Source organism: Acinonyx jubatus, chromosome A3 (genome assembly GCF_027475565.1).
Source record: "Acinonyx jubatus isolate Ajub_Pintada_27869175 chromosome A3, VMU_Ajub_asm_v1.0, whole genome shotgun sequence".
NCBI classification, from domain to species: domain Eukaryota; kingdom Metazoa; phylum Chordata; class Mammalia; order Carnivora; family Felidae; genus Acinonyx; species Acinonyx jubatus.
This window is the reverse complement of record NC_069388.1, coordinates 12,591,216-12,605,277: the sequence shown is the minus strand read 5'-3', so window position 1 is coordinate 12,605,277 and position 14,062 is coordinate 12,591,216. Positions and strand designations below refer to the sequence as shown.

Here is a 14,062-nt window from a genome sequence, read left to right as displayed (position 1 = left end):
CGGTGGAAGGTTTCTGTATTTCCTTAATGAATTATAACAACTTTTTGTATGTTGAGCGTATTAATCTTTGTTGTATGTTACAAATACTTTTTTAATTTTTAAATATAGTCTTTTTAGTTAAAGAAGTATATTTTAAAATGCCTGTCATTTTCCCCTATTACCCTGCAATAGCGTTCTTAGAAATACTGCTATCCAAGCTAATAGAATTACTTATACACATGACCCTTAAATAATGCCGGGGCTAGGGGCAGGCAGCCGAGAATCTGCATATGACTTTTCACTCCCCCAAAACTTAACTACTACTAACCTGTTGACTGGAAGTCTTACCCATAGCATAAACAGTTGATTAACACATATTTCATATATATGTATTATATACTATATTCCTAACAATAGACTAGAGAAAACAAAATCATAAGGAAGAAAAAATAACATTCACAGTACCGTATTTATTGAAAAAAATCTGCAGATAAGTGGATCCGTGCAGTTCAAACCCGTGTTGTTCAAGGGTCAACTGTATTTGTCTTAGATTTTTAATGGTTTTATGTTTGCTCATTTATCATTAAGTCATCCATACCCACTTTTTAAAGGACAAGGAACAAGGTTTTAGAATTGCTATAATGACTCCCCTATTGCTCCTATTTTGACATATTGTCCCCTTCCCCACATTCCTCAGTTCCCCCATTGAATAAATAAAAAAATTTTGATTTCCATGAGATAATTATATTTCTTATTTTTGGGAAGAGTTCTTATTTGGTTTTGACGGTTTGATTTTTCTCTTATTTGTTTCTAATCTCAGGAATCAGATGCACAGGGACATCAGGTGGCCGCTAGGTTCTCTCACATTCTCCAGAAGGACGCCTTCCTGGTGTTTCGCTCCCTTTGCAAGCTGTCCATGAAGCCCCTTGGTGAAGGCCCCCCAGATCCAAAGTAAGCGGACAGCAGTTCTTGACTGTGTATAACATAACCCAGATAACCCAGGAGGATCTTGGGGGTTCCAAAAAAATCTCAGTGCCTTCTCCCATGGTTGCTGCAAATGCAGGAATTTACAGCTTTCCACATTCCTGGTGTCCCGACAGCCCTTTCATAATGTGTTGTCTCTGTGCCCACACCAACCAAGATTTTGCCTGGTGTTGCTTTCCTTGGTTTGTGTGTGAAAAATAGTCATTATATTGAATGTGCCCCCTCTGTTTCCTAACTAATGAATTTAATCTAGTGCGGGGTGGGCAGAGGCAGGATGTGTACAAACCTCACTTCCCTGCCCTCATTGGAAACCTCTGCTTCCCTGAGTACAGATTTAAGACTCAGATTCAACCCAGAGAAGCCAAAACATTCTTTGTAGTGAACAAGTTACTGCAAGGATGATAGCCCTTTGGAGCCAGAAAGCTGCATTCCCTCCTAGCTCGCTTGAGACCAACTCCACAGCCATATGAATTACTGAACCTCATCTGAAAAAATGGGAATGTGGAAAATTGCCTTGCAGGATCAATTACATGAGATGATGTAATCGCATCCTGAGTGCAAGGGCCCTGCACTTTATGAGTTTTATAGTCACTGTTATTATTAGTTGCCAATAATAATCTTCAGCTTTTCTGTTGAGACACGATGACCATTAAGGAGATGATTCAGGAAAATTTCCCTTTCTCTGCAGCCCTGTGGGTGGTGGTGGGGAGCAGGAGACAGGTGGATAAAGAGCCCTGTTTGCATTGTCCATAAACATGGAGCAGGACACACGTTTAGTTTCACATGTATAATGTAAAGTAATTGATTCTATTAGGTTAGCTGTAGAACCAGCTTTCTGGAGTCAGTTTACACTTATTTTGCTCCTGCTGTATTCCCTATTTTTGGCAGGGAGAGAAAAAAAGCAGGAGTTGGCAGTTCCTGTTCTCACAGTCCTCTGGGAGGGCCCACCTCATGCCATCTGCCCTCACTCTCTTGGCATTGAGGTGCAGGTGACAATCCTTAACTCACTGGCTCTCAGAAAACACTACCCACTGGTAGAGAAGCAAAGCCTTGTCAAGAAACATGCTTCTTGAAATGGAAATCTTGTAGCGCCGTCACCGTTTCTCACTTTCTGTCCCAGATCCCACGAGCTGCGCTCCAAGGTGGTCTCCCTGCAGCTGCTCCTGTCCGTGCTGCAGAACGCGGGCCCCGTCTTCAGGACTCACGAGATGTTCATCAACGCAATCAAGCAGTATCTCTGTGTGGCGTTGTCCAAAAACGGCGTCTCTTCAGTGCCTGATGTCTTTGAGCTCTCTCTTGCCATTTTTCTTACTCTTCTCTCAAACTTTAAAATGCACTTGAAAATGCAGATAGAGGTATGGGCTCTGAAATGACTTTTTTTTTTTTTTTAGTGATGGTGACGCTTACACTCAGTTAACCCCTGGTGACACAGTCTCCAGGAACTAGAGTTACACAGTCTACTTGCCGGCACCCCAAAGAAGGACTTTTTGAATGAGCAAGAGAGTACTTTTTCCTAAAAGTCCTTGCCCCAGAATCTTGTGTGCGTTTCATTTTAACCAGAAGTTTAAATCAAATGGTCTGTATGCTGGACTCAGTCACCTGAACATGTTTGTTTAGCCTGTAAATTGTTTGAAATAACCTGAAATAGTTGGCAAATCGAGAAGTCAGATTTTACGTGAAAATCCAGATTTCTGGTTTCTCTCAAAATCAGAACTTAGTGCACATAACTGTGCCTGGCAGCTCCTCTCACTCATTGCTCAGGAGCAGCTGGTCCTGTTTCCGGTGGGGCCCATGTTCTCCAGGTCACTGTGGGCCCACCCCACCCCACTAGCCGTTCCCACAGGAGGCCGGGGCTCCAGTGCGCCTCAGCAGTGCGAGTGTGCATTGCTCTGCTACTTCTGCCCAGGCTGCTTCGCTCTGCCTATCCCCTAAAGCCTTTGGGGTTTTTGAGCCCTAATTTAAACTGGATTAATTGGTGTCCTCCTTTGTCTCCATGCCATGTAGGTCTTTTTCAAAGAGATTTTCCTGAACATTTTAGAAACATCAACAAGTTCTTTTGAGCACAGGTGGATGGTCATTCAGACTCTGACAAGGATCTGTGCAGGTATTTTCACCCTGAGGGTGTGCTCATCCATTGACTTACCCAGAAATGCTTCTGAAGCTTTGATTTTCCAGAATCCAGATTGAGCCCTTTACTTTATGCTGTTACAGTTTTAATGCAGTGCTGGAAAATCCTTACCTTAAAGGCTACTGCTAACGTACTGTCTAGTCCTGCCCCACTCTCCCTTAGAGGATGACCAGCTCAATCCGGTTTGCCTGGCACTTTGTGGTCTTAGCACAGAAAGTCCCACATCATGGGAAACTCCATCATCCTGCCAAACTAGGAGACTTGGTCACTCTACCTACAACCTGAACAGTTTGTTAGTCATAGGACCCAAGGTGTTGGTGCTGCTAACCCCTGGTTGGATGCTAAGGTAAATTTGGATTTACCTTATGAACGCACAGTTGTGGGGGCTATCAATCAAACCCCCTCTTGTCTGTCATCAAGCATGATTTCATTAGTTACATAACTTTAAGAGGTGGATCAGGCAATCATTACTTCTTTTGAGGAGAGTGAGCCTTGGAGAGGTGGAATGGGATGCCTGAGATTTCAGTCGGTGCTGAGGCAGGCCTGGAAAGCGGGCCTCCCGACTTCTAGAACGTCTGACACACTTTTCCTGAGGGAGGTGTGTCCACCCGAGTCCGTAGTGTACAGGGAAGCATTTTTATAAAAGGAATCTCATGTGATAAGAAAATGTAACTGCTGTGTGTGTTTGATCAGAATTTCTAATATCTGTGTGTTATTTTCCAAGATGCCCAGTGTGTTGTAGATATTTACGTCAACTACGACTGTGATTTAAATGCTGCTAACATTTTTGAGCGCCTCGTAAACGATTTATCCAAAATCGCTCAGGGAAGAAGTGGACATGAGCTGGGAATGACACCTCTGCAGGTAAGGACACTGAGAACACCTATTTCTACTTAATGTGCGTTTGTTTCAGTAAACATTTATGGAGCATGACCTTGTGTCAGGCAGGCGCTGTCCGTGGTGCTGGAATACAGTGGTGAAAGGACACTCCCATGAGCATGCACAGTTGCTGTGGTCATGACACTTACTAGCAGACAATGAAGAAATAAGCTGTAGAGAAAAATAAAGTGGGGATAAAGGAGTCCTAGAAGTGAGGGCATTGCCACTTTTAATGGGGTCATGAGGGTAGTCCCTCCAGGGTGACATTTGAGCCTAGAACTGTAGGAAGTGAGTTCACACTTAATCACCGTTCCAAAGATTGAATGAAAACAGGATCCCAGGCTCCAGTAAGGCAAAGGACATTGCCTCTTATCAGATTGCCTCGTTAGTGTGCCTACACAGAGAACAGGATCTTAACCTAAGGTCTCTGAGGGAACTGGTCAGAAGGTCTCTGCGCTGCCTGGAATTATGGGTACAATTCTGGTGTACGGGCATTTTCCGTAGAAAGTCCATAGCTGTCATTAGACTTGCAGAGAGAGCTGTGCCACCTTAGATGCTGTTTTGAGTCTTAAACTAGTTGTATTTCTTTAGGTTATCTGTGATTCACATTCGATTTTTTAAGGAATGCTACTTAGAAACAAACACTATTTTTATTTACTTGTAGAGTAAACCTTAAAATGGAATGCATTTGTGAGTGTCTGAGGAGTAAGAATATGTCCAGAATCACTCATTTGCTGGATGATGTAAAATTCTTTTCTTTTTTTCAGGAGGGAGGGCAGTCACTGGTTAAGACCCTGTTGGTTTTTTTTTTTTGTTTTTTTTATTTATTTATTTTTTTTTTTTTTTTAATTTTTTTTTTCAACATTTTTATTTATTTGTGGGACAGAGAGAGACAGAGCATGAACGGGGGAGGGGCAGAGAGAGAGGGAGACACAGAATCGGAAACAGGCTCCAGGCTCTGAGTCATCAGCCCAGAGCCTGATGCGGGGCTCGAACCCACGGACCGCGAGATCGTGACCTGGCTGAAGTCGGACGCTTAACCGACTGCGCCACCCAGGCGCCCCCCTGTTGGTTTTTTAAAAAGGGAAAGTGTTAAGTGTTTTTTTTAAATTATATAAACAGTGAATAGCTTCCTTTTAAAAATTCAGATCACACTTGGTGTACCTGGCTGCCTCAGTAGGTAGAGTGTGCAACTGTTTTGTTTTGTTTTTTAAGATTCATTTTCTTTTAAGAGCTCACACACACAAGCAGGGGAGAGGGGTAGAGAGAGAAAGAGAAAAAAATCTTGAGCAGACTCCACGCTCAGTGTGAAGCCCAACACGGTGCTCGATCCCATGACCCTGGGACCATGACCTGAGTAGAAATCAAGAGTCAGATGCCCAACCAGCTAAGCCATCCAGGCACCCTTGAGCGTATGACTCTTGATCTGGGGGTTGTGAGTCCAAACCCCTAATTGGGTGTAGAGTTTACTTTAAAAAAAAAAAAAAGGCAGATAACACCGCTCATTTTTGGAAAGCATACATCTCACATTTTTGCTGCTAGGGTGTTGTGATGAACAGCGGTAGAGAGTTTCAGGGGTTTTGCAATGAGCCCTTAATACTTACGTCACCTGTTAACTTTTCCTTGGGTTCTGTGGTTAATAGCACTGAATGTCCGTGATTATCTTGTATCCTCGCAGGATTCCCTAAGAGCCCTGTAGATGTCTGCACTCAATTTGTCTGTTAAGCCTCTGTGCTATGTCCCTTCTGACCTTTAGGAGCTCAGTCTGAGGAAGAAAGGTTTGGAGTGCCTCGTGTCCATTCTCAAGTGCATGGTGGAATGGAGCAAAGACCTGTATGTCAATCCCAACCACCAGACCAGCCTCGGTGAGAGAGCACTTTGCACCGCCACCTCCATTCACGATAGGCTGCTTCCGACTGTTGGGGAAAGCTGTGTTTGTGTCGCTGTCTCAGAATTAGCAAAACGCTGTAGTTTTCAGACTACCTGAAAGCTTCTGCTTTTTAATGCATCTGGAATTTGGGGGGAATAGTGTGAGTTGTGCTCTAATGTCATTTTCCCAAATGGAGAGACAGTTGTTCTGACATATTTTTAGTAGTCTCTCCTTCCCTCACCACCTTGAAGCACCACCTTTATGATACACGCATTTCCCTGCAGAAGGAAGCCTATTCCTGAATTTTCTATTCTGTTCCATGGATTTGTCTGTTCTTGTGCCAATACCAGCCTTTTCAGATGCCTTGAGTTCTTAGTGAGTTTGTACCTGTTAGGGCAGGTCTTCCTAGCCACTGCTCTTCAAGTGTCTTGACAGTTTCTGTACTTTTTAGAATTAGCTTATCAAGTTCGACAAAAAAGTAAGTTTTTAAGTATCTGAGTAATAATCAAGTTTTCATGCTTGTGATTCTTCCAGTACAAGCTTTATTGTTACAGGTCTGGGAAAGGAAACCACAGAGCCCCATCTGAGCTCAGGTGTGTCTGTATCCCATCTGCTTATTTGGTTTCCTTTGCTTTTATGTCAGGTCAGGAGAGGCCCACAGATCAGGAAATGGGGGACGGGAAAGGCCTTGACATAGCCAGACGGAGCAGTGTGACATCCATGGAGTCCACAGTGTCCTCAGGGACCCAGATGGCTGTCCAAGATGATCCGGAGCAGTTTGAGGTCATCAAGCAACAAAAGGAGATTATTGAACACGGCATCGAGCTGTGAGTATGGCTGCTACTCCAGCCGAATCTCTTGGGGCCTCTGACAAAGCCACATCCCCCCTGGGACTGAGTCCACAAGGGGAATGCCTATCACAAAAGGGCAGTGCTGGCACTTGCAGCTGAGCCCGACTGAGCTAGGCAGAGGGAGTGAGTGGGAGATGGAGAGGGACATCGAGACTGAAATTGAATAGCTTTGTGTAACTGATGCCTGGTCTTTTTATTTTTATTTTTCCTAATGAAAGAAGTTAAACCAATTCAGAAAATAGAAGTACAACACAGGAATGTTTAATCATTCATGAAATTATCATGTAGAGGAAATCACTGTTGATGACTATTTTCCAACTATTATCTTATGAAAAATTTCAACACACAGAAGAATTAATGTTACCCTGTTAGGGTTATCTATGTATCTTTTTTTCTGAGCCATTTGAAAGTAATTTGCACCCATCATAATACCTCAGCCCTACATCTGTGAAAAAGAAGGACATTCTCCCATATAAGCACGTCATCATTATCACAATCATTGGTAATTTTAATGTATTTCTTTCCAGTCTTTCACACACAAAAATATATAAGCACAGTTTTACATCCTGTCCAAATTTTGAATAATTGGTTAACTTAGTAAATTCAGTTTGTTTTAAAAGTTGATGTTAGGGGTGCCTGGATGGCTCAGTCAGTTGAGTGTCCAAGTTCGGCTCGTGATCTCACAGTTTGTGAGTTCGAGCCCTGCATCAGGCCCTCTGCTGTCAGCACAGAGCCCACTTCAGATCCTTGTCCCCCCTCTGTCTTTGCCCCTCCCTTGCTCATGCTCACTTGCTCTCTCTCTGTCTCAAAAATAAAACATTAAAAAAAAAAAAAATAGTTGAGCACCTGGGTGGGTCAGTCAGTTAAGCATCTGACTTCGGCTCAGGTCACGATCTCGCCGTTCATGAGTTCGAGCCCCATGTTGGGCTCTGTGCTGTCAGTTCAATGCCTGGAGCCTGCTTTGGATTCTGTGTCCCCCTCCCTCTCTGCCCCTCATCCACTCACACTCTGTCTCTCTTTCTCTCTCAAAAGTAAATAAATATTAAAAAAAAAAAAAGTTGATGTTAGAATACTCACTTATTAATTGAAGTGTTGGTCTTATTTCCGCTCCCCGCCAGACTGGCATCTCCCCAGTCTGTTCTCCCGGAGCTAATCTTTTAAAAACTTAAATCAGGTCATACCACTCCCCTGCCTACAATCATTCCAGGTGTCTCTCTCCTCATCACAGCCTGATCCCACCTCTGGGTCCCCCTCACTGACCTCATCCTCCTGCCAGTATCCACGTCGTAAGATACACTTCAGTCCCTTGAATACCTCAAGCTCTTTTCACCATCGTGCCCTCTGCTTGGAATACTCGTGGGTCTTTTTCCTCCTTAAGACTTGGCAAAACCTCTCTTCCTCAAGGAGGCCTTCTGGAGCCACCTGTCTGCACAGGTCCCAAGCTGCTCTTGCTTGCACACTATCCATGTCCTTCCCTTGTAGCCTTTGCCCCAGTCCGTGCTGACACGTGAGTAGCCTTCTCCAGTGCAGGGCCTGGTAAATAGTGAGTTGAATTTATACATAGTTAAGTATGCCTACCTTTAACAGGAAATACAGACAGTACTTAAGCACTGGTAAAGGAAATCCCAACATGGACAGTCTAGGGCTCTTATATTGGCTCTTATGGACATCAGAGATCCAGGCTCTTTTACTTTTTCTGCTTCACCATCCTTAACACAATTTTCACCTTCCGTGTTACCTCATGGCTTAAGGTGACTGCTGGAGCACCAGCCGTCACATATATCCTAGGGAATAAAGAAGCAAGGGCAAAAAGAATATACGTCCCAGCCAAGCCAGCTTCGTTTAAGGCTCCTTCCTGAAAGTACCCCCACCACTTCTGCTCGTATGTCACAGGCCAGAAGTTTATCACATGGCCATACTTTGTTTGAGGGAGGCAGGAAAATGTAGTTTTTATTTCAGGTAGTCGTGTGCCCGGCTAAACATCCTTGAGTTCTGTTCACGTGGGAGAAGAGGAGAACTGATGTTGGGTGACAGCCGTCAGACTCTGCTACAGCTAGGCCAGAAATTAAAGGCGGAATTTGGAGAAGCTGCCAGGACACACACGACCTTCCTAAGCTCGTAAACGTGACTTGTTCGTGGCCCAGATGCCAGCTTTTTCTGTCCTCCAGACGTTGAAATAAGTAACCCATGTCCTATCTCTTCTCGAAACAGTTTCAACAAGAAACCCAAGAGAGGGATCCAGTTCCTTCAGGAGCAGGGCATGTTGGGAACGTCCGTCGAAGATATTGCCCAATTCCTGCACCAGGAGGAGCGCCTTGATTCTGTAAGCCTCGGGGTGGGGCACTTGCGTGTAGGTTTTATCAGGTGATTCTGAGACCCTTCCGGCTTTAACCTACAGTGTGACTGACCCTGAGTGCAGTGGCTTTTGTCCACACCCCTGCTGACAGCAGTCCTACTTGCTCCAGTGTTGCAAAAAGCTCCCAAGAGGTAGTTGTGTTCTTGGTGGAACAGCGTCAGAACTAGAAGTGTCCTTTGACTGCCGGAGACTTCTGGCTGCTCATCTGCAGCTAACCTCTCTCCTGAGTATGTCTCATCGTGTTCCCATCTTTAAGTCTCTCATGCTGCCTCCTCCTGCTTCGTCCACGGCAGGATAGCCTGAGCCCGGACCAGTTGGGCGGGTGGGCAGGCTCGGAGTCGCCCAGCTTTTCTAGTGGGCCAGCCTGTTCTGGGTGTTGAGAGCAGAGTGTTCTGCCTTCTCCGCTCTGCCTGAAGTGTGCCTTACTGTGGGTTCACGTATGACAGTTTCTAGATGTGAGTGGGTGCATATGTTTCAGACCCAAGTAGGTGATTTTCTGGGAGAGAGCACGAGGTTCAACAAGGAAGTGATGTATGCCTACGTGGACCAACTTGACTTCTGTGAAAAGGAGTTTGTCTCAGCCCTGCGGACATTTCTGGAAGGTTTCCGCCTACCTGGGGAAGCCCAGAAGATTGATCGATTGATGGAGAAGTTTGCAGCGAGATACATAGAGTGCAACCAGGGGTGAGCACTGTGTCTCAGTCCCTTCCACATCACCTTTTTGTCTGCCTCAGAGCACTAGTCTTCGATTGGTTAGGACTTGAGTTTAATCTTTCTAAATCTGTGCTAGGCAACTGAAGTTTCTGTTACCATGTACCAGGCATTGTGCTGAGGGATTATTTTATGTAAGACCTCACAGCTTCTGTCTGTGTCCCCTTTCTACAGACAAGGAGAGGACTGGAGAGGCTTAAGTAACTTGCCCACGTTCACACAGCTGGAGCCCATACTGGTTTTTTAAATTTTTTTATTTTTATGTTTATTTTTTTGGGGGGGGGGCAGAGAGAGAATCCCAGGTGGGCTCTGCACTGTCAAGCCCGGCCCTTGGATGCAGGGATCAAACCCCAAAACCGTGAGATCATGAGCTGAGCCGAAATCTAGAGCCAGACGCTTAACTGCCTGAGCCACCCAGGTGCTCCTAGAATCCGTGCTATTAATTGTGATAAGAGTAATTTTATGAGTTGGAGGGAGGTCCTTGGGCATCTCTTCCCTAATTAACAACGGCTCCTTGGGGTGCTGGATGGCTCAGTGAAACATTTGACTCTTGATTTTGACTTGGCTCATGATCTCAGGGTCATGGGATCAAGCCCCACATGGGGCTCCATGCTGAGCACGGAACCTGCTTGGGATTCATTCTCTGTCTCTCTCTCTCAATCCCTCTCCCCCTCTCCCCCGCTTGCTTTCTCTCTTTCTCTCTAAAATAAAAAACAAAAAAGTACTGTAAAAAAAAAAAACCAAAAAACAGCTCCCCGATTTAACATACAGAGTAGATCTCAAGGATTTTGGTTTTTCTTTGGTTACGTAACTAATGAGCAGGTTACAGAAATGGCTATATAACTAATAAAACCTGCCTTAAATACATGATTTCATCTTAGGGCCTCTTTTGGTGGGTAGTTCATGTTTTTTTTGTAGAAGTGGAAATTAAAAAGAGGGCTAACCTTTATTAAATATTTCTTATATGTCTGTCATGCCATGGGTTTTTCATAATTAATGGTAATCCTGTGAGTAGGTCTCCGTTTTATAGACGAGAAAACTGAGGCTCTGGGAGATTGAGCAACCTGACCAAAAGCTAATCGGCCAGCAAGTAGCGGAATAGGATTGAATATGAATTGTCTAACTCAAAAGCTCATGCTGCTCCCAGTGGGCATGAAGTGCAGAATTTCTGAATGTACTTGAACATGATATGGAGATTGTTCAGTGGAGACATTTCGAGAACAGTTTTGCCTCAGGTCAACTTGGTTTTCATATTAATTGGTCCTGATGCTCCAGGTGCACAGCCGGCTGTTCCCTCTGAGACACATGGACAATAAAGGCAGCACCTGGTCATTTTAACCAAGTGGACATTAGAATTTGCTACAAAGGCATAAGGAGATTTTGTTTCCTTTGAACATAGTCTCCTGTGTGAGCCTCGTGCCTTGATCTGTTTCTCTTCATCGGTACACATGTGACCCAATTGAATTTTATTTTGGAATCGGTCTTTTCGTTATGTTCTTCAGAGTGTCTCCCTTTCCTTTTGGGGGCGATGTGGACACAGACCAGTTTTGTAGCTTCAGCCTCACATGTTTTTGAGGCTATGCATCCACCAGTTTTTGCCTTTCTTCTCTTGCCTTGGGCAAAAAAACAGTCAGACTTCAGCTTATTATTTAGAACAATGTATTTTTCTTCAAATGTCTGCTGTTCAGTATTACAGTGGGGAATGTAAGCTATAAACAATAACTGAACAGCTGTTTTTTTAAGATTTTATTTAAGTAATCTCTACACCCAACTTGGGGCTTATTTTTTTATTTTTATTTGTATTTATTTACCTTTTTTTTTTAATGTTTATTTACTTTGAGAGAGGGGGAGAATATGAGCGGGGGAGGGGCAGAGAGAGAGAGAGAGAGAGGGGCAGACTCCGAAGCAGGCTCCAGGCTCTGAGCTGTCAGCACAGAGCCTGACGCAGGGCTTGAACCCATGAGCTGTGAGAGCATGACCTGAACTGAAGTCAGATGCTCCACCGACTGAGGCACCCAGGTGCCCCCAACATGGGGCTTATTAAACTTAGGACCCCGAGATCAAGAGTCGCATGCTCCCCTGACTGAACCGGCCAGGTGTCCCTGAACAGCAGTTCTTGTCCTCTTTACACCCAGTGCCCAGCACAAAGTAGATGCTCTCAGGAACAGGACCAGGGTGAATGAAGCAAGTGAGGCACAAAGGTGCAGACTAGAAGGGGGCCTCACGCTCATGGTTGGAGTGAGGGTCTCCTTGCATTTTGTGCCCTGGGTGTCTTGCTTGCCACACCCTGATCCCTAGGCCTTTAAAACTTTACTTAAAACTGTGTTATGCAAAGAAATCTAAAGCTTGACATGGTTTCTTGATTAGCTTTTTCTACACTCAGGGTCATTAGTAATTGTTATTCAGTGACGATGAAAGGATGAATGCTTTTGACTAGTTTGCCATCACGTGGAAGGGTCAGCCCGCTTTCAGTGCAGTATGTCTCCATTCGCCTCCTCTCTGTGCATGTTCTTACATCTGGAACCTTCTCTTCCAGGCAAACCCTATTTGCTAGTGCTGACACTGCATATGTCCTAGCATACTCCATTATCATGCTAACTACAGACTTGCACAGCCCTCAGGTAAAATATTTTAGTGATTTATATATTGCAGCAGCTAAATAAGGAGCTTTATTTGGACCACTGGATGGTTTCTAAATTGTTTTTTATTTTTTTTAACTTCAGGTAAAAAATAAAATGACAAAAGAACAGTATATTAAAATGAATCGGGGTATCAATGATAGTAAAGACCTACCGGAAGAATACCTCTCAAGCATATATGAAGAAATAGAAGGCAAGAAAATTGCAATGAAAGAAACAAAAGAGCATACGATCGCAACCAAATCAACTAAGCAGAGTAAGGTCTAATGGCAAATTATTTTTATTCTAAATTTCGAGTGTATTAGAGTGCATGATTAAGTCCCTTGATAATAAATCTAATTTGTGTATCTAGACATCTGAATAGCAAATGTGTTTAAATTAGTTATTGTGATTATGTTGAGTCTTGTCATAATTATAACCATCTTCTTGCTAAATTTGTGATTAGCTACAAGAAAGAATTTCAGTGAGTGATCTGAGAGCCAAATTACCCCCACAAAATGTTCCCTGAAACTGCTTTAATGCCACTGGTGATTGTGCCAACGTTGGTGAGGATTCTGTTAGGTAAGGCCCACGGCACGATCAGTTTCAGCCCAGTGTAGGGGTTTAGAGCACCGGCTGTAGAGCCACGCTGGCTGGGCTCAGGTCCCACCTCTACTACTTACTGGCCGAGGTACTAGGCCTCTCCTTGCCTCATTTCCTCCTTCAGTAAAGTGGTAATATTCCGAACATGCTCATGGAAGTGGTCAGGGGGACTTGTGTGCCTAGCACATAGCAAGCTGTCCGTGGGTGTCACACTCCCCTATTTCTTTGTAGGCGTAGCTAGTGAAAAACAGCGACGGCTGCTGTACAATCTGGAGATGGAGCAAATGGCTAGAACAGCCAAGGCCCTGATGGAGGCCGTGAGCCATGCCAAAGCCCCGTTCACAAGTGCCACACACTTGGACCACGTCCGGCCAATGTTCAAGGTGAGTATACTGAGAAGTGAGGACCCAGCTCAGCCTGATTCTGGAGGTGACCAGCTAGAAGCTAACCAGCCACCCTGTGATGGTGAAGAGGTTGAGGAGAGGAAAGGCCAAGTCTGGGTGCTTCTGTCTAAATGGTAACTAAAGTGAGTCCTTCCCAGAAGCCCTTATGATGCCGGGGATGCACCAGCACTGGCCACAGGCACAGGCTCTGTGTCGGAATGGCTGGTTTGCCACTTCATAGCTCTGTGACCTGGTTCGGGTTCCTCAGCGTCTCATCATCTGTAAAATGGGGACAAATACAGGGTTGTTGTTAGAGCTGCGGGGGTATTGAATGAATGAATAATTATTCAGGCAAAAGAGATCATTTTAACATCTCACCTCAGTGGCCTCAGGGTTAGTTTACCAGATGAAATTAGCTGGAAGTAAAGAATAATGTCCTGAAGTCCTTCTATTTTTAAGATGTCTAGAAAAGATACATGTTTTACATACATAGCACATAATTTTTCTCTAAGATATTTTTATAGTAACTATCAATATCCTCTTAGATTTTTGTGAAGCTTTATTTCCAGGGAATTCACAACAAAATTGGAGGAAAAATAAAGTCTAAATAATTTGAACTAGGAAACTTTCAGTAAACTAAGTTTAGAGAATATAAGTGACTTATAGGTTTTATTTTGCATGCCAGCCTCTGATTGGCAAT

The 14,062-nt window shown here is 44.2% G+C and overlaps 1 protein-coding gene across 3 annotated transcripts in view; it reads left to right on the top strand.

Moving 5' to 3' along the window:
* The window catches only part of ARFGEF2 (ADP ribosylation factor guanine nucleotide exchange factor 2), a 102,665-nt gene that overhangs the window by 39,566 nt on the left and 49,037 nt on the right, over window positions 1–14,062 (top strand). For all 3 annotated transcript variants that reach the window (XM_053199842.1, XM_015082668.3, XM_027046747.2), the window contains 11 exons: window positions 800–930; window positions 2,084–2,318; window positions 2,968–3,067; window positions 3,816–3,955; window positions 5,727–5,835; window positions 6,484–6,667; window positions 8,903–9,014; window positions 9,526–9,731; window positions 12,295–12,379; window positions 12,482–12,653; window positions 13,211–13,362. In XM_053199842.1, the coding sequence (XP_053055817.1) occupies window positions 800–930; window positions 2,084–2,318; window positions 2,968–3,067; window positions 3,816–3,955; window positions 5,727–5,835; window positions 6,484–6,667; window positions 8,903–9,014; window positions 9,526–9,731; window positions 12,295–12,379; window positions 12,482–12,653; window positions 13,211–13,362 (1,626 nt within the window). The remainder of the gene's footprint in view (window positions 1–799; window positions 931–2,083; window positions 2,319–2,967; window positions 3,068–3,815; window positions 3,956–5,726; window positions 5,836–6,483; window positions 6,668–8,902; window positions 9,015–9,525; window positions 9,732–12,294; window positions 12,380–12,481; window positions 12,654–13,210; window positions 13,363–14,062) is intronic.